General features: G+C 41.8%; 1 protein-coding gene across 1 annotated transcript in view; it reads left to right on the forward strand.

Moving 5' to 3' along the window:
- The first annotated feature begins 8,750 nt into the window (after positions 1 to 8,750).
- Positions 8,751 to 21,010, forward strand: part of LOC311487990 (polyprenol dehydrogenase) — a 33,400-nt gene continuing 21,140 nt past the window's right edge. Inside the window, exons 1-2 of the mRNA XM_084544487.1 lie at positions 8,751 to 9,010; positions 14,781 to 14,888. Of these exons, the coding sequence (XP_084400613.1) occupies positions 8,905 to 9,010; positions 14,781 to 14,888 (214 nt within the window). The 5' untranslated portion in view covers positions 8,751 to 8,904. The remainder of the gene's footprint in view (positions 9,011 to 14,780; positions 14,889 to 21,010) is intronic.

The following is a 21,010-nucleotide window of genomic DNA, read 5'->3' on the forward strand; positions in this document are numbered from 1 at the left end:
TGAAGGGTGCTTTCATAAAGATTAAAATTCAAAATCAGTATCAACATGTCAACAATCAGAAATGCCATAGATAAGTTTATTTAGAATAATGTATCACCATTCCACAGGTCCGGGGTTAGAGTAGATGTGTCTGTGACTGTAAAGCGCTGTGAGTACCAATAGGTAGAAAGGCGCTATATAAAAACAAGACCATTTACATACTGTGGTGTGCCAACCCGATCGTACAGAATCATTTATTTTTGTTGTTTTCTTCTGCCTGAGTCAAAAAAAGTTCATTTATGAATATAGGTGTACACAGGTGTAAATCAGTATTGACTTCCAAAACCTACTGTCCCTCAGATAAACGCTGTTTCAGACATTTACCCGCCCAAACAAGAAGCATGGAAACGACATTTACTGCATCATTGGTGTGCCACCTTCTTGTCTCTAAAGTCACACTTGTTGTGTTATTTGGATTTCACTCACCCTAACTCATTGACTGTATATCAGGAGTATCCTGTTGCACATCACCCTCCTTGCCCCCCTCCTCTCAGCTCTCTGCTGTACTTTCATAAAGGCAAATAATGGCCCCTAGAAATGTTTTTAAAAAGCACCACATGTCTGCCTTCTGTAAACCTCGTCCCGTTCAAATCTTAACCTGAAAACCAATCTTAACCCTCAATCAGCTCCTGAAAGCAGCGAAGCGGGGTCACGCTGACCCACCATCACAAATGTGACCTCATTCTGAAGGTCTGAAACTCAAATTGGCCCTCAGGAAGATAGAAGCACCGGAGCACACAGACGCACACACCTCAAAGCCGTAAAAATAGATCGTGAGTGACTCAGCCGTTATGTAAAGTCCATCTCTGATAGGGCCGCCTGGGGCTGTTTATGTCAGTTTAGCTTGACGGCGCTGGAGCTGAGGTGACACATGTCTGCTGTGTCCAAGCTTTAATACGCACTCACGCATACATACATGGTACTGATGCAGACTTTTCCCGGAAGATGCGTGCAAGCCTCTCTCCCTCTCGCTCTTCCTTCCTATCCGAGTCTCTATTCCCCAGCGTGTGTTCCCCAGTGGACAGAGATGTGATACAGTCAGCGTAATGGACTCCCTCCAGCGCAAACGGCGCGCATTATTAGCATTTCAGCGCAGACCGGGACGGAAACACGGCGTTAGACGTGAATCACATCCGCCCTCCCTCTGGCCAGGTGGACAGTTTGATCAATACTGGTAAACAAGAGCAACCCAGGACCTGAATCTAGAGCAAGACTGATGTCTTAGTCTGCTGTTGTCTGAGTGCATCATCCACAAAACAGATGTGATGGTGGGTCTCTATTTATAACCTCTACTGGTTCCCCCGCGAGAAAACTTTGACTCTCTAAAATTATGATGAGACATTTTAATCAACTTCCATGTAAATATGTTTCATCACTTATTAATCTGGGTATGAACAGTACTCTTAATGCCCCACGACGGCTTTAACACTGATTCTGGGACTTTTGTGTACGCACTAGAATGAATGTAATGAGTGTTTTTAAATAATTGGAAAGGTGTGTGTTTGAAAAAGGGTCCCATTTAGATCCAGATCAAGACCTAAATTTAGCCAACTGTGTTTTCGACCTCCCCGCAGTAATCTGATACGAGGGCGAAATCTGATTTAATTTCCTCTGACACAATAACACACCTAAAATTAGAGCGGGCATGACTGCAGATTTTAGGGTTAAACAGAGAGGTGGTTGAAGACCACAAACACACATTCACATTCAACCCCACCCCACGCACACACACACGCACACACACACACCAACTTTAAGGTTCTCTGTCTTCTCACATAATCCAACAGTGAGATACAGGAAGAGAGAAAATCAGAGCGCCGGAAAGTCTAGAGATGAAAGAGTCTCCTCACGGTCTCGTCTCAATGACAACAGGTATCAGACAGAAAGGGGAGCACACTCACAGACTGTTAAATTAAATGTGTTAAATACTGTGTGGCTGTCTCGCTGTGTGTGTGTGTGAGAGAGAGGGAGCGAGCTAATGACAATCTTAATTGATGCAAGCAAATATCCCTCCCTCTGCTCCTCAGTCTACATCTACTAATAGAAAGACATCCACTCCCTGAAGACAAATGGAAAAACCATGTTGGGATGTATTTGATGAACCGTGAGAGCACACACACACACACACAGACACGCACAGGTTTTTGTCCCCAACAAACTGGTGTATACAAGTTTAATTCACACATGAAGACAACTACATTCATTCATTCATATTCTGTAACCGCTTATCCTCTGGAGGGTCTATCCCAGCTGTCTTTGGGTGAGAGGCGGGGTACACCCTGGAGAGGTCGCCAGTCTATCGCAGGGCTAACACAGAGAGACAGTCACACTCACACCTACGGCCAGTTCAGAATCACCAATTAACCGGAGGAAGCCGGAGGACCCAAACACAGGGAGATCATGCAAACCCAGAACCTTCTTGTTGTGAGGCATCAGTGCTAACCGCCACACCACTGTGCTGCCAATGAAGACAACTACAGACAAGTAGAAATAAAATGCAATAATAGACATTTCTACATACACTGAAATGCATATTTACATTTATGCAACTACTGCATCTAGAGTATTTTTATGATATTGCGACAGTCTTCTACGTTTATGCTAGGTGCTATAAACGAAGCACACCTCGTCACCGGGATGGTCTATCCCTTGCAACAAGTGCAATTCAGGAAGTTGTTGAAAGGTTTTGTAACCTAAGAACAGAAAGGGAAGTCCAGTAGGTTTCAAAGGATGGCGTGTTCAAGCAAGCACGTGAAAGGAAGTTAAAAATGATCCATCAGTCGAGTGAAGCTTTGAGAAGTTCTTTCTATGTGTATTGGGCCACTGAAAACACAACAGGTGATGTTAAAAGGTCCTCATCTTTTATAGCCTCAAGAAGATAAGACTCTCTGCAACCTTCCTCATCACGCTCTGATTTACTTCTGTCTGCACTGCATTCCGTTGCGGACATTTTAATCCCAAGTGAAACAACAACAATGAAAACCAACATGGAACAAAGCCCCCAGAACTAAAGTGAAGCCACAATGCTGTTCTACGGCCTCTGCAAACATGTGCAAAAACCTTAGGTTTCACTTTCATGTTGACAAGCTGGCCTTTGGCTTCCCTCCCCACGGAAATCCGGTGGCAGCTGCAGCCGAGGCAACACGACAATTGCCAAATCTGCATACAGTAAACTCCACCAGCTTTCCCCACCTACTGCACCTAGTGGTCACGCGTAGAGGAAGGATCTCGCTCCGAATAGCCTCCCCTTGGGGTTCTTTCAATTTTCTTCTCTTCGCTTACAATCCAACTGGTTTTGGGGGGTATTTTTTCCCTAGACTTAATAGACAGCTGCGACTGAGTTGGAAACAGATGCTGCTGGGAGTCAGTGAAGCACTTTCAGACACTTTATGATGCTGGCCTCTACAAAACAAGTGCAAACAAGTAGGGGAAGTGGCTCCACTGGGTAAATGTGGCAATATCTGTGGAGGAGTACAAACAGAAATGATAGAAATGAAGAAACATTTGGAGAAGCAGGAGAAATACTGATATGTGTCCCAGCAACTATCCTCGTGGCACCGTTGTAGTTTTCGTACTTTGGTTTTTGAGTGGATTAAACAAATGAAATAATCGGGTGGTAATTACACACATTATGAGATGCTCATAGATAGATTTTGTTCACCCTGGAAAGATTCAGCCAAGTTGTTTCCCACAGCTTCCAATCGTTATGCTCAGATACAGTAAGCTCTGCTTTACACATTGCCGTATAAGTACGCCAGATGTCACAAGGAAATTACTCACTCTTGGTTATGGACCTTTATAAACTCATTACCGCTGTCTTTGCTTTGATAGACTATTGTGTTTTGAATATGAAATCTTTTTCTGTAAAGCAGCTGATGTTAATATCTGATGTCAAATAAAGGCAGCAGTAAAAAAAAGTCACATATCCCTCTTGAACTGGTAATAAAAAAGAGCTGAGTTGCCATTAGCTTAAAACTATAGTCAGGACTGGTACTTAATCAAATGTACTTTGCCTTAAATATTTGTGCAGTGACAGTTCTACGTTCTGGGGGCTCCAGGCAAAGCACTATTCCTCTAGTCCAAACTAGCAAGTGCAAACTATTAACTGTTTCTGTCCATCATAGGGTAGTTAGAAAAGGTGGTTTAGAGTGCTGTCAATGGACTGTGGTGCCTTCGTAGATTTAAAGGGGTTATCATTGTAAAGTATGCCAAAATGTAGCCATCTGGGGGCCCCCTTTCTGCTTTTTTCCCCCACAGTGCCCCTAAACAATTGCTCGGGTTGCCTGTCCTGAGGGTGCACCCCTGCATTTGTGTAACTGATTCCCTACCTTGCTTCAAATAACACAGGACACACGCACAACAACAGAGACACTTCCTTTAAGCATTTCCCCGTGTTCAGTACACTGGCCAGTACAAGCAAGCAGACACTTCTGCTGTTTACACAGACTAGACACACTCAAGAGTAGGCGCACACAGACCCTTGTGCTTTAGGTGGCAAAACAAGGAATCCCCCTTGATTTTCTCTATCGTGCATATATACAGTATCATTATGGGCTAAACGCTGTGTATCCTGCAGCTCTGGCTAAGACTGAGCTTTGAGTCTAACCTTGATTGCCTGCCTCTCAGATGAAGGAGGCTTTCGAGGAAATGCCCCCGAAAGAGACGGCTCATACTGAGAGAAAAAGACAACATCAATCCGCACTGGCGGTTGCGCTCCGGAGCCCAGATTGCCCGTGACACACCCGGAAAATTCCCTTTCTTCACAATGCGGCGCTTCACCTGCCATCTCCCTTGGGTGGCAGTTGATGGCTAACCAAAAGAAACTGGGGGAAAGTGTAAAGCAACAGCATGTCAAAACGCTATGTGAACTCTATGAGGGCAAACTTCTCCCTAAAAATATCAACCACCTCCTCTTCGCAACAGGAATAAGCTTATGTGAAACATGTAATAAAGAGAAGATTTTAAATGGCAGCACACACACACACACACACACACACACACACACGTCCCACAGAGATGTTGTCAGCACAGATTTATAAAATAGACAAGTTGGGCTTTGCAGCCAGCCAGTGGTTGTCATATAAGACAAGGTGACTGTTGGTTGAAGCTTTTTGATGCTGTTCACATGTTATTTACATCACACACCCTCCTGTCATGCATTGTTCCCGGCATGCCTCGTGTGCGTACATATGTCTTCATTTCTGTGCGGTTGTGGGTTATGTGTGTCTCCCTGATATCCCATCAGCCCAAATAATCATCCCACAGTCATGCGTGAGATGCGATTTCCTTTAAACAATAGCAGGGCCAGCTCGCCTTGCTGACCCCCAACCTCTCAGGCAGCGGCAGCACAAACACTCGCGTGTGTGCACGAACACACACGAACACGCATCCTCTCAGCTAGCATTAGCAGCAACACATGCGCATTAAGATGCACTCACACAGCCTCTGCAGCTCAGCTTCCATCAGCGGTGATGACACAGTCTCTTTATGTTGCTGCTCCTTTAACTGCCTTCTGGAGCGGACTTTAATAACCGGGGCCAACCGCTTGTTAGTGCTGCTACTCTAGCCTAAACTTAACTACTGGATAGTGGGCAAAGCACAAACTAATGCTAATGATTTCCCTGCCAAGGGAAAAGGGGAGGTCACAGCGGACGCCAGAGCCCTGTCTTTAACAGAAATGTTTGTAATTTCATTGAAATGAGGGACAGTTTGGTTGGCCTACTTCGAACGACAGAGATAATTCAGCTGGCTCCTGCCTTGTTAGCCAAACACAGTCCGTTCCAGTACACTATCTCTTCAGATTTATGGTTTAGGAACTAGAATGCACTCTCTCGATTTCACATTCCTCTCCATAAATCTTTTTTTGCAACAGTTACGATGCTTTGATTCCATCTCCATATTTTGGGTCGAGCATTGGCTTAGGTAGCAGGTAAAAAACTAAATAAATAATAATCTTTTCTTACTCTCATTTTTTTCTGTTCTGTGCGCACATCTCAGACCTTAACTTGGACCTCAGCGAATACCAAGGACCTTGTGTACACAACTTACCAGCAAGCTAACGACGGCAGCTTAATGTAGGAAATGCCAAGGCGTAATGAAAGATTAGGGTGCTGTGAAATTTTACGCATACATATTAAACATTGGCAAAGAAAAGTCCATATGACTAATTTATATTATATTCATTTACCATGCACCTTCATTATTTCTGGAAACATCATTTAGCACGTTTACTTATGACTTTGTGACTACCACTACAGGGCAGAGTTCTCATCGCTGATTGTTGCTAGCAGCTGTGTTCTCACAATTTAGGGCTGATGTTACCACTTGAACGCCAGTCATTTTAGTTCACAACTTCCCATGCTGTAACTACTAAATCATGAGTTCCATTTGAAGGCAGCATAAAGAAAAAAAAAATAGTTTTTTCTTTTTATTGTTGTTTTGCTGTGCATCAGAAACCAGAAAGGTTAGACATCAGTAATTTAATTGTATTTTATAATCGATAACTTAATTTTTTATGCAAACTTAGCACATTGCCAATTCTACCTCCCTAACTGCATCATACCAACAAGTCTTTAGTAATGACACACTGTAGACTCTATCTATACATTGTATTTTGTTCACAATCCCACATTTTTTACAACATGAACTAAACGGCCTCCTTGGATTTCTATAAACTAGCAACCAAATACTATACATTGAATGATTATGATTTATTAATTTCCACTATCATGCAGGTTGTACCGCTCGATTTGACTGAGTGATCTCCGCTGGCATTTTAACATGCCATGGGAATATGACTCAGCACAGCAGGTGGCCTTTGAAGAGACGGAAATAAAAATTCTTCCAACATGAAAAGGGAGCTCTTTTAATAAATCCTTGATAACTTCCTGATCATCGGCTACGCACACTGGAGCTTTCATGTTGCTACATTCCTCTGAGCTTTCTTAGGAGCATGCGCTTGGCTCAAAAAGAGGCGGAAGAATGATATTTTCAAATTAGATTCTGTAAATATCATATAGGATTATCTCATAAGTGAAGTCTGCCTTTAGTTTCCTGCTCAGGTAAACGTCTCTTTTCAGACACAGGTATTTGGTGCACGTGACTTTGTGACATGTCTCAAAAGCATCTCTGCAAAATGTTATCACACAAACACTGACTCATCTGACAATCAATACGGTCCAAAGTACTAGACAGCAGAAGTGGAAGTTATAATGTGTGTAAACCTGACATGATATAATTATAAAAAATGTCATCTTGACATTTGATTCTTTGAGCCCAGGTCGAAGATGCTCAAAATTGTTCTGATTGAAAGTCATGATGTGTGACATGAGGTGTCAGTAGCTTATCTCAGGATGTGAAAATGGTTTCATTCTGCTGTGGTCCTCGGAGGGTATACAGTACTAGAGTCTGTTGGGGTCATTGGCAAAAAAATAAATAAATCCAGTAGACAGTTAACCAACATTACAAAGAAGAGTATTGTCTAAAGTAATTTATTTCCACCCTGTAGTGTTGCTTAGCATCAAGTACAACTCTAGAAATGTTTTTTATCTACTTGCTTCTTATGTTCTTTCAGCTTCCTAGCTAAGCTAACAAGTTCACCGGCCGCGGTGTCTCGTCTCCCTCTGGTTGCGCACACACTGGACTTGTGTATGGACAAAAGTGCAGAGCTGTGTCAAGTTAGGGCCCCTCAGGGAGGTCTTTTACTGTCACTAAAAACTTAGCACATTGCCGCTGCTGTAGTTTAAAGTTTGTCAGCCCTCAGGGCCCCCCTAGTGGCCTGGGGCCTCAAGCATTTGCCTGCCTTGCCTGTTGACAAGCTGCGCCTCTGGTGGTGCTCACTATAAACAGTATTTGCTTCATTAGGCTCCTCTATTGCTCTGAGGCTATGGTATGTCCACAGTGGCGTGGGTTCAGATCCAGTCTGCGTTTTTTTGGCTGCATGTCTTCTTTTTTTTTCTCTCTCTAATAAAAGCTAAAGAAAAAACAACAAGCATATTGGCGAATTGTGTATTCGTGCATTTTGAGTTATATTTTCGCACGTCATATAAAACACTTAAAATAATTAAATGCCTCATTAAAACTAAAACGCCATTTATTTTGCACTTATGTTGAGGGAACACTTTGTTCTGATTAAATCATTCAGGATTTTCGCCGCTAAGTTCCCACATTTGACTAATTATCACAGCGGCCTTTAATAAGCCATAGACTGGTGTGGCGGACTCCCAGGAGTAGAAAAATCTAACAGCCAGACCTGCGGTCGGTCAGAACTCAGCTGTAATAGGAGGCTGCAGACAGGAGCGGCACAGTGCTCCACAAACATGCTCTTAAAGCCCATCTTGGGAAATTACAGATCAGACTAGTGTGTCATCCCACTGTTGCTTCTGCCATGTCTGACCTCGCTGGCAGCAGGTAATGAGGTAGTCAGTGAGCTGAGGGGAGCAATATGCTGGGATCAACAGAGAAGGATCATATGGCACATCAGGCAGCCAAGCAGCAGCGACGGGTCCACTCCATCATACACTAATTCCACATCCGCTGCCAAGTGATGGGTGACATTTATGGTTTCAAGGTCAACTGTAGGTCTTCAGAAATAAAATGGTCAATCTGGTCTTTTTAAAAAAAAAAAAAATCATGTTTGGACCAAACTTTAGTGAGAGTATGCTGTGGAATTACTTAGATAAAATGATCAAATTATAATACAAAGACAGGATATGGGAGGAAGCAAGGTTGGACAATTTCATATTGGAACGTGTCCCGCAGAGGGAGCTGCGCATTTTATTCTTGTTGGTACGCTCCTCCTCTGCGCTGACTGTTTATTACTGTAGTCTGGCACTGTGCAAGTCCTGACCAGTGGTCCTGACAGGGATGTTCTCCTCTCTTCTGTCTCATCTTCTACCAGCTATCAAGCTGTACCTGCTTGGTTTGAGGGTGCTGTTGGTTCAACTCTTCAGCAGACCTTTGAAGCTGCCAGGTCGGTTCAACTCCGTCTAAGTTGCTTTTCACCTCACGTTAGTTTGACACATGGTATATCACACAGCGTTCAGTGACACACGGCTGTTTGTTATTACATTACGCCGGTACACTGTAGTCACGTAGCGCTCATTAGTACGTTTAAAAGCCATCATTCATCTCCGTATTGACTGTCACCCTGCTGCATTATACAGTATGTTAACGCTAAGCTAGCTATGCTTGCTAGTTTAAGAGAAGCTCAAAATATTAACTAAATAAAGTATTGTGCGATATCTTATGTATGCCGAATTTAGAAGAATAACATATCAGTATCGGTTCTCCTCAACGCATGTCCTTAAAAAAGACAACGCTTGTTGCCGAGAATAGTGGGTTTTAATTCCTAGTTTTTATAATGGAGTTTGGTCTGCGTGCGGCTAACGCCAACGTAATACTTTCTCGGCTGCATGAGATTTAACGCGCCTCAGTTTAACACATTAAAGAATATATTAATATGTCACAGCAGCATCATTTGAAAGTTCATTGGCAGCCCTGCACTTAATCTTAGCTTGGTGAAGTTCATGATATTCAGTTTAAATGTAGTAATCAGTTTGAAAGTTGTAGTTTGTGGTGCCGTTATTAAATTAAACGCTATGGTGTTTCTGTTATTTAGCCTAGCCCACTGACTAAAATGTGTAACGTGTTGGTAGAACACAATACAGTTCAATAATAGGCTACTACAAACCACAGCCTCCAAATCAAAACACAGTTGAATCAACAGGGGGGTATTCCAGAAAGCAGGTTTACCGCTAACTCTGGGTATGTAAACCCAGAGTTAGCGGTAAACCTGGGATTTCGGTTCCGGGGGGGTATTCCAGAAAGCAGGTTTACCGCTAACTCTGGGTATGTAAACCCAGAGTTAGCGGTAAACCTGGGATTTCGGTTCCAGAACGCTCAAATATGATCAGGCTATGTAAGTAACTATGGTAACATAGGCTCTGAACTTAACTGGGTATGTAAACCCTGAGTTAGCGGTAAACCTGGGATTTCGGTTCCAGAACGCTCAAATATGATCAGGGGGGTATTCCAGAAAGCAGGTTTACCGCTAACTCTGGGTATGTAAACCCAGAGTTAGCGGTAAACCTGGGATTTCGGTTCCAGAACGCTCAAATATGATCAGGCTATGTAAGTAACTATGGTAACATAGGCTCTGAACTTAACTGGGTATGTAAACCCAGAGTTAGCGGTAAACCTGGGATTTCGGTTCCAGAACGCTCAAAAATGATCAGGCTATGTAAGTAACTATAGTAACATAGGCTCTGAACTTAACCTGGTAGGGGTAGGTTTTGTTCAGGTTATGTTCGGGTATTTAAGTGCACGTTCAGCCAGGCTGCTGTTTCCACACTTGTCACACAATGGCGTTTCCTTTTGAGGAAGATCCAATTGACATTGAAGCACAAATCATTCGGGCTATTCACCGTGAGAGGGTGATAAGACCACGACTTGATATCCTTTCTTTTCCTAATGAGTTTTTGCGAGAGCGCTACCATTTTTCTGCGGAATCTTTAATATATTTAAACAACATTCTCCATCCCCACATTTCGAACTTTACGCATCGTGGATTCGCTCTCAATTCTCTCCAAACTATGTGCATCGCTCTCCGTTTTTTTGCGAGCGGGAGTTTTTTGTACGATGTGGGAGATGCAGAGCATATCGGCAAAGCAACTGTTTGTCGGGCAGTGCGTAAAGTTTGCCTTGCGCTAAAGCGGTTCCTGCGCAACTTCATTCGTTTTCCTGGCCACAAACCTACGAGGATCATCAAAGTGGAGTTTCATCAACTGGCAGATCAGCATCACTTATAAGTTTTCCAAATTTGCACCGAAATTATTTTTGCTGGGGAGCTTTCAATTAATGGGCATTGGCTATTTCAGGCTTTCCAAACATCATTGGCTGCATTGATGGGACGCAAGTGCCTATTAAAGCGCCTTCCACAAACGAGGCAGATTATGTGAATAGGAAAGGTTTCCACAGCATAAACGTTCAAGTAGGTGTAATGGATAGGCTATGCCACTTTTATTTTTTGACGCTCTGTTAATGGTGTTGATGTTTAAAACACATTTAATTTTACTAATTGCCAGATGATATGTGATGCATCATGCCTTATCACAAACGTGGAGGCGAAATGGCCAGGGTCAATACACGATGCCAGGATGTACCGGGAATCTAATTTGAGCAACAGATTTCAACGGGGTGCGTTATCTTATGCAAATAAGATCCACTTCAGGCTAATTAATGCGTAGGCTCTAACTTAATGTTATATGTGCAATTACAGGGGAATTTGATGGGTATCTTCTGGGGGATAGAGGATACCCATGCCTTCCGACACTCATCACCCCGTACCCTGATCCGGATCCTACACAAATTAGACATAAGTGATTTAGGCGTAGGCCTATTAGGGTAAATACATTGCACTAGTTCATTTTGCTCCTCCTGGGAGGTTGAGGGCTCCGATGACGTGCCCCCAGGATCATCCCCTCCATCATCGGACGCCCTCGATTGATACTGATCGCCAACTCCTCCACAGGGGTGAGGGGGGACACCGCTGGCCCAGAACCGGTCTTCCTCTCCTCTGCTTTCTTCCTATTGGCTTTGAAATGAATGTACCTTGTTGCAATATGGCAATTCAAGAATATAATACTGGATAAGTGATGTCTAAGATGATGCACCCAGATATATCTTACCAACTAGGACAATGTTTTTATATTTTGTTTTGACCTGCGGCCACGTTCTCTTGAGGGCGGTCGGGTTACATCTAATTAAAAATAATACAATATATGACAAGGTAGTCTATAGTATAAGAAAGTCTCATACAAAGCAGTTAATATGTAGCCTAATATCTACTGAATTATTGTGCTTCTGACATAATGTGCTATACTAAACTTACGCATTTACGCGGTCGGCAATTCTCTGCCAAGCAAGGTCTCGTTCCTTGGCAGACGCGCAAGTATTGCTTTTTTTCGTTATAATCGCTCTTTCCTCCTCGTACGCCTCGAGCAGAACTTGCTGCTCCGCTTCACAAAAATAGGCTGCTCTGCGCTTTGCCATTTTTACTCATGGTTTCGACTCTCAATAGATGATGCCTTTATAACTTCGCCGTGATCGCGCACAACTCTAGGTTAAACAATCCGGGGTTGATTGAACTGATTGCAAACCGGTGTTGTGGAACCGACAGCTCGGGTTTAGTCGCCTCAGGTTCAGACAACCCAGAGGTTAAGTTTTATCTCAGTGTTTGTTAAACCTGCTTTCTGGAATACCCCCCAGGCTATGTAAGTAACTATGGTAACATAGGCTCTGAACTTAACTGGGTATGTAAACCCTGAGTTAGCGGTAAACCTGGGATTTCGGTTCCAGAACGCTCAAAAATGATCAGGCTATGTAAGTAACTATAGTAACATAGGCTCTGAACTTAACCTGGTAGGGGTAGGTTTTGTTCAGGTTATGTTCGGGTATTTAAGGGCACGTTCAGCCAGACCGCTGTTTCCACACTTGTCACACAATGACGTTTCCTTTTTGAGGAAGATCCAATTGACATTGAAGCACAAATCATTCGGGCTATTCACCGTGAGAGGGTATAAGACCACGACTTAATATCCTTTCTTTTCCTGATGAGTTTTTGCCAGAGCACTACTGTTTTTCTGCGGAATCTTTAATTTATTTAAACAACATTCTCCATCCCCACATTTCGAACGTTACGCATCGTGGATTCGCTCATCGTAATTGTTGCGCGTGCGATAACTTATTGCACAACATTGCAACGTTGCGCAATGAATTAGTTCCTGCTATTGAGGAGCAGATAGGAACACATTCAGCAACTTGACATCAGAGATGGTCAAAGAATGCGTGATGAAATCTGTCACAATCACTTCAACCAAAAAAATAAAATAAATGCACGTAAGACTGTTTCACACATTTATTTGCCCATTGCGTGTTTCATGGCCTGAAAAGAGAAAACACTTCATTATAGAGCAAATGTTCTGATCCAGTGTTCTCATGCACTGACAGAAAACATGAAGCAACTATGCTCTAGTCTCTGCACAGCCCATTTCTTTACCTCGATCTTTAATTTGATTCCTCCGTGACTGCTGAGAATGTCTCTTCATCCTCCTATTATTTATATGAACGGTAATATTGGCTATAAATTGGTCATTTTCGAACATGCAAGGCTACACAAATTAGACATACGTGATTTAGGCGTGGGCCTATTAGGGTAAATACATTGCACTTGTTCATTTTGCTCCTCCTGGGAGGTTGAAGGCTCCGATGACGTGCCCCCAGAAATCCCCTCCATCATCGGACGCCCTCGATTGATACTGATGGCCAACTCCTCCACAGGGGTGAGGGGGGACACCGCTGGCCCAGAACCAGTCCTCCTCTCCTCTGCTTTCTTCCTATTGGCTTTGAAATGAACGTAACTTGTTGCAATATGGCAATTCAAGAATATAATACTGGATAAGTGATGTCTAAGATGATGCACCCAGATATATCTTACCAACTTGGACAATGTTTTTATATTTTGTTTTGACCTGCGGCCACGTTCTCTTGAGGGCAGTCGGGTTACATCTAATTAAAAATAATACAATATATGACAAGGTAGTCTATAGTATAAGAAAGTCTCATACAAAGCAGTTAATATGTAGCCTAATATCTACTGAATTATTGTGCTTCTGACACATTAGTGTGCTATATCCTACTAAACTTACGCATTTACGCGGTCGGCAATTCTCTGCCAAGCAAGATCTCGTTCCTTGGCAGACGCGCAAGTAGCCTATTGCTTTTTTCGTGATTATCGCTCTTTCCTCCTCGTACGCCTCGAGCAGAACTTGCTGCTCCGCTTCAGAAAAATAGGCTGCTCTGCGCTTTGCCATTTTTACTCATGGTTTCGACTCTCAATAGATGATGCCTTTATAACTTCGCCATGATCGCGCACAACTCTGGGTTAAACAATCCGGGGTTGATTGAACTGATTGCTAACCGGTGTTTTGGAACCGACAGCTCGGGTTTAGTCGCCTCAGGTTCAGACAACCCAGAGGTTAAGTTTTATCTCAGTGTTTGTTAAACCTGCTTTCTGGAATACCCCCCAGGTCTCTCAGATATGTTAAACAAATGCTGAATACCATAACCTTCAAGAAGCTAAGTGCAGGACGGTTGCATTATTATGCATTCGTTTTCACTAGTGTACCTAATGAACAATTGGGTGTACACCTATACTTAGACACACATATCTACCCCAGCTGTGGGATATTGTTATAGTGTTATAGAATTACAATAATAAAACCAAGAGGCACAGGAACATGAAGTCGTGTATGGGGATTGCCTAGTCATATGGATAAAAGCAGGTATCCTCTACAATTCACCTTTCTGATTCAGTCATGAGATCTGGCACTGGACAGAAGTTTTTATTTCTTTTTTTCCCATTTAATTGATTCATCTGATTCATCAGGATCTTTTTTTTTTTATCACTTTTTAAAACTTATTTAAAATCTTTCATCTATTTCCTCTAATCATTTTCAAGGATGCTAAAGCAACATTGGACCTGGATGATTTAACATTCTTTACAAATGTGAATTTGTTGTACAGTACCCTAGGAATTTAAAAACTTTATTCTTTAATGTGAGTTTTACAGACAGTCTATGGGCCTATGAACCTCTCATCTCTAGAAATATTAGCCTGCCTTGAAAAAGATTCCTTATCAGCATTCTCTCTGATATCTGTGTGTCCTCTTCTGCCTCTGCCAGTGATGCCCAGACAAGATGGCATGGTTGCCATAGTGACAGGAGGAGGCAGGGGAATCGGCTATGAGGTAGTCCGCCACATGGCCAGACTGGGGGCGCATGTTATCATAGGTATAGTATTGAGCACCTCACCTCTGACGTACAGACAGGACAGGAAGTACACACCATTTAACAGCACAGGTATACATTTATCCGAGAGATTTCCACAAAGAATCTAATGTATTACATTGACATTTTGACAAATCAAAATAATAATAATGAAAATCTTTTGTAGTTTATAATACAAGCCATTAGACATTTGACACCAGATGAATTAAAACAAACTGAGGCAGAGAACCAAAGACAAAAATGAATGAAGCCCTGCGGATAAAAGTATGAAGATGAATTCTGAGAAAAAAATTGAAAAGCCCTTGCTTGTAGTGAGTATTGTTCTTTAAACTGCAAGCTCAGTCAATTTTCCTGATTCACAAACCCATTTGAAGATGCGTCTCTCTTTCCTTTTTGCTGCTTGGGTTTCATCATTTAAAAAGTCTTTCTCTTCTGCATTGCAAGAACCCTATCAGGCTGAAAACTGGGGATTTGTGAGGTTTTTATGTGCTGCGTGGAAAGACTCCACATTTCTAATGAAATGGATATTTTAGAAATTCCATTACAGTGCAGCTGCCAGCTTGATGAAAAATTTATTACAATACAACAAATAAAATCTCAAAAACTGTGCGATTCTGTATTTAATTCCAACTGTTTCGTCTGTCAGAACATGTGCTACTGTGGGAGGGAATGAGAGCAGTTTTATTGAGGAAGTGATACAGGATTAAACTCTCTTGTTTTTGACTTTATATCGCCCAAGATCATCACCATAAAAAATGCACAGGTCAGATCCACCTGCTCCCAGCAACAAACTCTCAACAAACAAACATAGCTCTTACAGATGTGAAAATGATGGCGCAGTAACTTTGTCTCTTAACACATGATGGTGAAATTGCCTTGATCACTACTAAACATACTTAAATGACTGTGCAGTAGTTACACAGCGAGAACAGCACAGTCTGCCTAGAAGAGGATCTTGCCAGTATGTTTTGTTGAATCTGATAAAGTCTGAAAAGTACACCAGTGATAGTTTAGAGTTGGAAGGACTTTTAAGATAGGACATCAAGAGGACCACTGGCAATGAAGGCTGACTGTGAGGTCATCTCACGTTGTCTCTGTCTGGGCAAAAACGTTGAACTTGAACACACCACAAAGACTACAGCCAGCTGGTAGGTGACACAAATGTTCTGTGCCAGCGTGAAGAAAATGATCATTCAAATATGTTGATTTCCCGGAATAGGTAGATTTGATAAAGATGTGAAAATGAGAAAAGTCTTCTGTGTTCATACGATTCGGTCATTTAGCTGTTAAACTGAAAGGTAGTAAATATTGTCGTTACTTGTTCCTCATTGTGCTTATGTTTGGTCTGTCTGCTCCGAGCTACTGTTGAAACGTGGCGGCACAACATGGCGGACTACCTGTGTAGATATGAAGCTTATTCGAATCTAACAGAGACACAGTGGTTCATCGTCACACATGACTATACACAAATGAAGAGATAATTGTGTAATTAATATTTGCATACATTATGTTTGCTTTGTTAGTTGTACTGTATAGCTATCTGGCGTCATGGTAGCCTATCTCCCTCCCCGTTATCCTAAAGCACCAGGATGGATGATAAGTTCAATAAAATAGGGGGTGTCAATATAGATTGGATTACTGACAAGATGCTCTGTGACCCATACAAGTTTATCTTCTTATAAACAAATCTAAGGCTCTGCAGCCTGAAGGCATCCTCTGTGTTTGTCTACTTAAAAGCCCGTTCCTGTCAAAGATCCTTAATTAGTATCGGGGGGTCAACAATGCATTCAGACTCATCTTGATCCATCATCAGGTCTGTAGTAGCATCCCTGCAGTTTGATTTTATCATTAGAAAATGAAAATATAATGCGTTATGATCCGCTGTGAGAAGATGGAGGATGTAAAGGCTTATTGAGCTATGCGGGGATTAAAAGTCTGTTATCAAACTGGGTGTTAAATGAAAATTTAAGATTATGAGAAGCTTTTATTTCGTGCATATAATGAGGTCTGCTATTGTGCCATTTTTCATTTAGCCGAGACCAACATTTACATGTTGGGAGATAAAATGCAGTGCAACAAGGTATTATGAAGGAAATGCTAATGTGCTTTATATGGTATATTATGGTAAAATATGCAAGAGAATTTATTTAAAAAAATATATATTTTCAGGCATTTATGCCTTTGTTGTGATAGGTAGTAGTGGAGAGAGAGGTAATAACAGGCTGGGAGAGGGAGGGGACAACACTCATCAAAGGGTGTAGACTGGAATTGAGCCTGCACCACTGCAGATGAATTTACTCCAATTCTCCGTATGTCTCCCTGTATCTCTTCTTCAACTTCCCTGAAGTGTTATCTTGCCCAGATTTCCCATGGTGATGTGCTGTCAATCACTCTGGCCTATATACCCAGAGTCAGCAGTATATTGATCATTACATCTCTGATGTCCTCCCATCTTCCTCCTTCTTAGAAACCTTGCTTGAGGCATTATGGGTTTGATGTAGTCATGCTGCAAGTGAGCTGAGGCAAGGACATGTCATTTCTGATACGTGTTATGTGTACAAATCTTAATCCGAGACCTTGATAAAGAGAGTAACCACCAAGTACTAAACCCTGAAACATGCTTGTCTAGGTGAGTGTTCAGAGACGTATGGTGATTTATGGTGAACACTTATTCTACCTACATAGGTTTGTTTTACTATAGCAACCTACAATTACAACCATACTATCTGTAGGGTCAGAGATATATTTCTCATATATTAGCAGAGACATCATTTTATCTCCAGAAATCACCCGAACAACAGTTGCCAACCTTGATGATTTAACTCATGTGCAACTAGCATTTGCAGTAAAGTATCTCTTAGACTCCAGCAGTAATCCAAGGGACCAAGGACCCAAATGCAGGACACAGGGATGAGGCAGGAGTAGGAAACAAAACAAATTTAATGAAAACTATGAATGATAACAAAAGGCGCTACTGGTGAGAGGCAGAATAATCCAACAACTGAAATCCAAAAGACCAAAAAAGCATGGAGAGAACACAAGAACACGAGGAAGTGCGAGGAAGGGAATGGTGAAACAAACTGGGTTTCATCACAGAACAGGGGAAACATAGCATAGCATAGCATAGCATAGCATAGCAGCTGTAACAGAACAGAGGTGAAGAAAAAGAACAGAGGTAACATTAGCAGACAACACAACAGAGAGCAAAGGGTATGGCAGGGTCATATATACATGTGATCAGAGGGGTGATAAGACACAGGTGAAACGAATGAGGAAATTGGGGAAACACAGGAAGTAACAGAAGACAAGAAACAAGGAAGAACTTTACAAAATAAAACAGGAAAAACAAAGAAAACCAAACGAAACCAAATCCAGAACCATGACAAATATATTATACCTCCCCATAAATGTGAAAATGTTCCTTTATAAGAGTCTCACTGTAACAAATTTGTCAAGCAACCATTCAATCGATCTGTTACAGTTCTAATCATAATCTTCTCATCAGTGTCAGACCAGCTGTTCACAGCCTGATCTACAGCATGTTTCTCTAGACTGGAGAAAGGATGGCATCCAGTGTAACTGTACTGTTGCGTTATTCTATATTGATGGCTCTGCTTGGGGTTTATGTTTTGAGAGAGTGAATTTTCCTTTTGATCTGAGATTCTTCGAAGCAAGACTCCACAACGGGCAGCTGAGTTAACAGCCTCTACACTCCCTTTGAGCCTGATGCAGTTTCTTCATAGTGTTCATTGAACTAGCAGATTCAAGTCTTACTCTCAGTTATCTAATTGTAGTCAGCAGTTTCTTGGTTTAATTACAACTCATTCTTCAAAAAAATAGTTGGTGACATAGCATTTAATTTATTATTTTCGTATAGAGCAAAAATATCCAGTTCACGTCCAGAACCTACTTACTTCCAAGGTGCCGTGCACAGAACAGCAATGTAATTTGATGCGACTATCTTCCAGGGTTGTGACTACATTTTTCATTCCGTTCACGAGTTTCACAACTTTGAAGAAAACTCTGCTTTATTCATCCAGAGCGTATACTGCAAAGTCAATGTTAGGGTGTCCTTGGAGACGGCCTGAGCAGAACATAAATGGGATCTGCACACGACGTATGATTACACACACACACATGCACGCACACAAAATCAATCATACCAGAACTTGTTTAAGTATCTGTTGGAGTCCCCGACAGTCCTATGTGTATTGAGGGCTGATCCCACAGATGATGAGTTGAGCTCCATCTCAAATATGCCAACTTCTCGAGCTAATTCATGAAGTGAGAATATTTAAAGTGGGTCCCTCTCTGCTAGTTGAGTGGATGCATATTTCAGGCAGAGTGGTACCGTAGTGCGGGTGTGAAGAGAGTTCATGGTTGGAGCCACTTCACTGGCAAATACCACATTTTGATATTTGAATTTTAACGAGTGTGCAATTGTGCTTCGAGCATTTTTGAGTAGAGTAGCTTATTTATTTAAAGGATGTGAAACTATGAGCATATTTTTGATAAAATAATGTAACAAAAAATAAATCCGCCAAACAATTTGATGCTTGGAAAGATCTTTACAGAAGTGGAAAACAAAAAAATAAGTTCCAATATGGTTTACAGTATCCATGGAAAACAGTTATGCAAGTGTACTCAACTGAGAAGTAACAGGAAAGTAAAGATTCTTAGACAGTGACACCTGCAGCATTTTAAACTTATTATTTCAGTGAAGCTGCCTGGCACCAATGTGTCTTCACCAAGATCAGAACCAAAACTCATTAACCATATCTGGCAACAAATGTCTTCCCTGGAGATGGAAGAATAAACTGCTGTTGACCAGGAAATTACTACACATAACTCAGTTGATAATCCCATAATTCTTTTTCTTTGCACATTAAACAATTCATAAATAGTACAGATGTAGCCCTATTCAATAGGGACTAGTATTGCCTGGGGACCTCTACTAATTTGTAATATCTAATTTGTCCGTGTTCTTAATCCCGTCTGAAACAGCTATGTCTGTAATTTTTATACTAAGTCACACAGGAAATTACTCGGGTCCTGTGTGAATCAGCATCTACCGTATGTGATTCGTAGCGTGTCTGTATTTCCCTCCAAGGTGTTTTTTTTTTTTTAGTCTCTTTTCGCTCAAGAATTATGGAGGCACTCTTGTCAATTTCAAATGAAAATATGGACAGCTGTTTGGATGCAAATTCAACAGGACGTTGCTTCACAGCATGGAGACCAAGTCACAGAAAAACCAAGCTCAAAATAGAAGTGGAGCGAAAATCTCAAAGGCTGATGAGATGGATGACATGCACGGCTGCATTTCTTTTTATGTATTGGATTTTATTTTTTGAATCATGGACGTGTTCACCAGATCAGTAAAGATGGAACTGATTTACATATTCCCCATCATGTTTTATGTTTTTCCTGCAGGTACCTCCTTCTGCAATGTAACTAAAAATGTCAGAAGAAGCATAGTAATATTTACCTCTGACATGTAGTGCAAGCAGAAAGTAGCAGAGCCCTGACCGGGGATAATGTTCATTTATAAAACACATGACGTCCCTTGGTAATTCTAACGTCATGAAAACAGATTGTTTCACTTTAGATGTATCCAGCATTTTTTATACAGTACACACATATACAGTGCAAAATGGAGTAAGTTAGGATTTTCTCACTCTTTGAAATACTCAGTTTATAAATTTGTTGAGCTGCAGCCAGATTATTCCAGCGAATTAATTGGGTTACAGTTTCAACCCAAAATTTTTAGTAGGCAAACCATTTCTTCGGGGCACATTTTTAATCAGTGACTATTTTAGTGGAGAGCTGTGCTCGCAAGAAGTTGCGCGGATATGTGTGTGTTAATGATGGGCAGTGTTCTCAGCGACCGAAAAAACGGGAGAAAAGCCTGTCGAAGGGCAACTAGTTGGAAAAAAAAAAGTATTTGTGTGAGATAGCCGTGCACTTGTCCTGTTTGTGCGTGTTTTAGTGTGACCTGCGTGACATGTCACACAGAGGAGCCACATCTTTTAGCTGCACCTGAACCGTAGTGCATCAGGGTAAATGATGCTGTGCCCTTGAAAAGGCCCGCGTGATAATCCAAGATTAGTGTGTCGGTGTGTGCGCAG

This window comes from Chelon labrosus (assembly GCF_963514085.1).
Source record: "Chelon labrosus genome assembly, chromosome: 5".
Classification (NCBI taxonomy): Eukaryota; Metazoa; Chordata; class Actinopteri; order Mugiliformes; family Mugilidae; genus Chelon; species Chelon labrosus.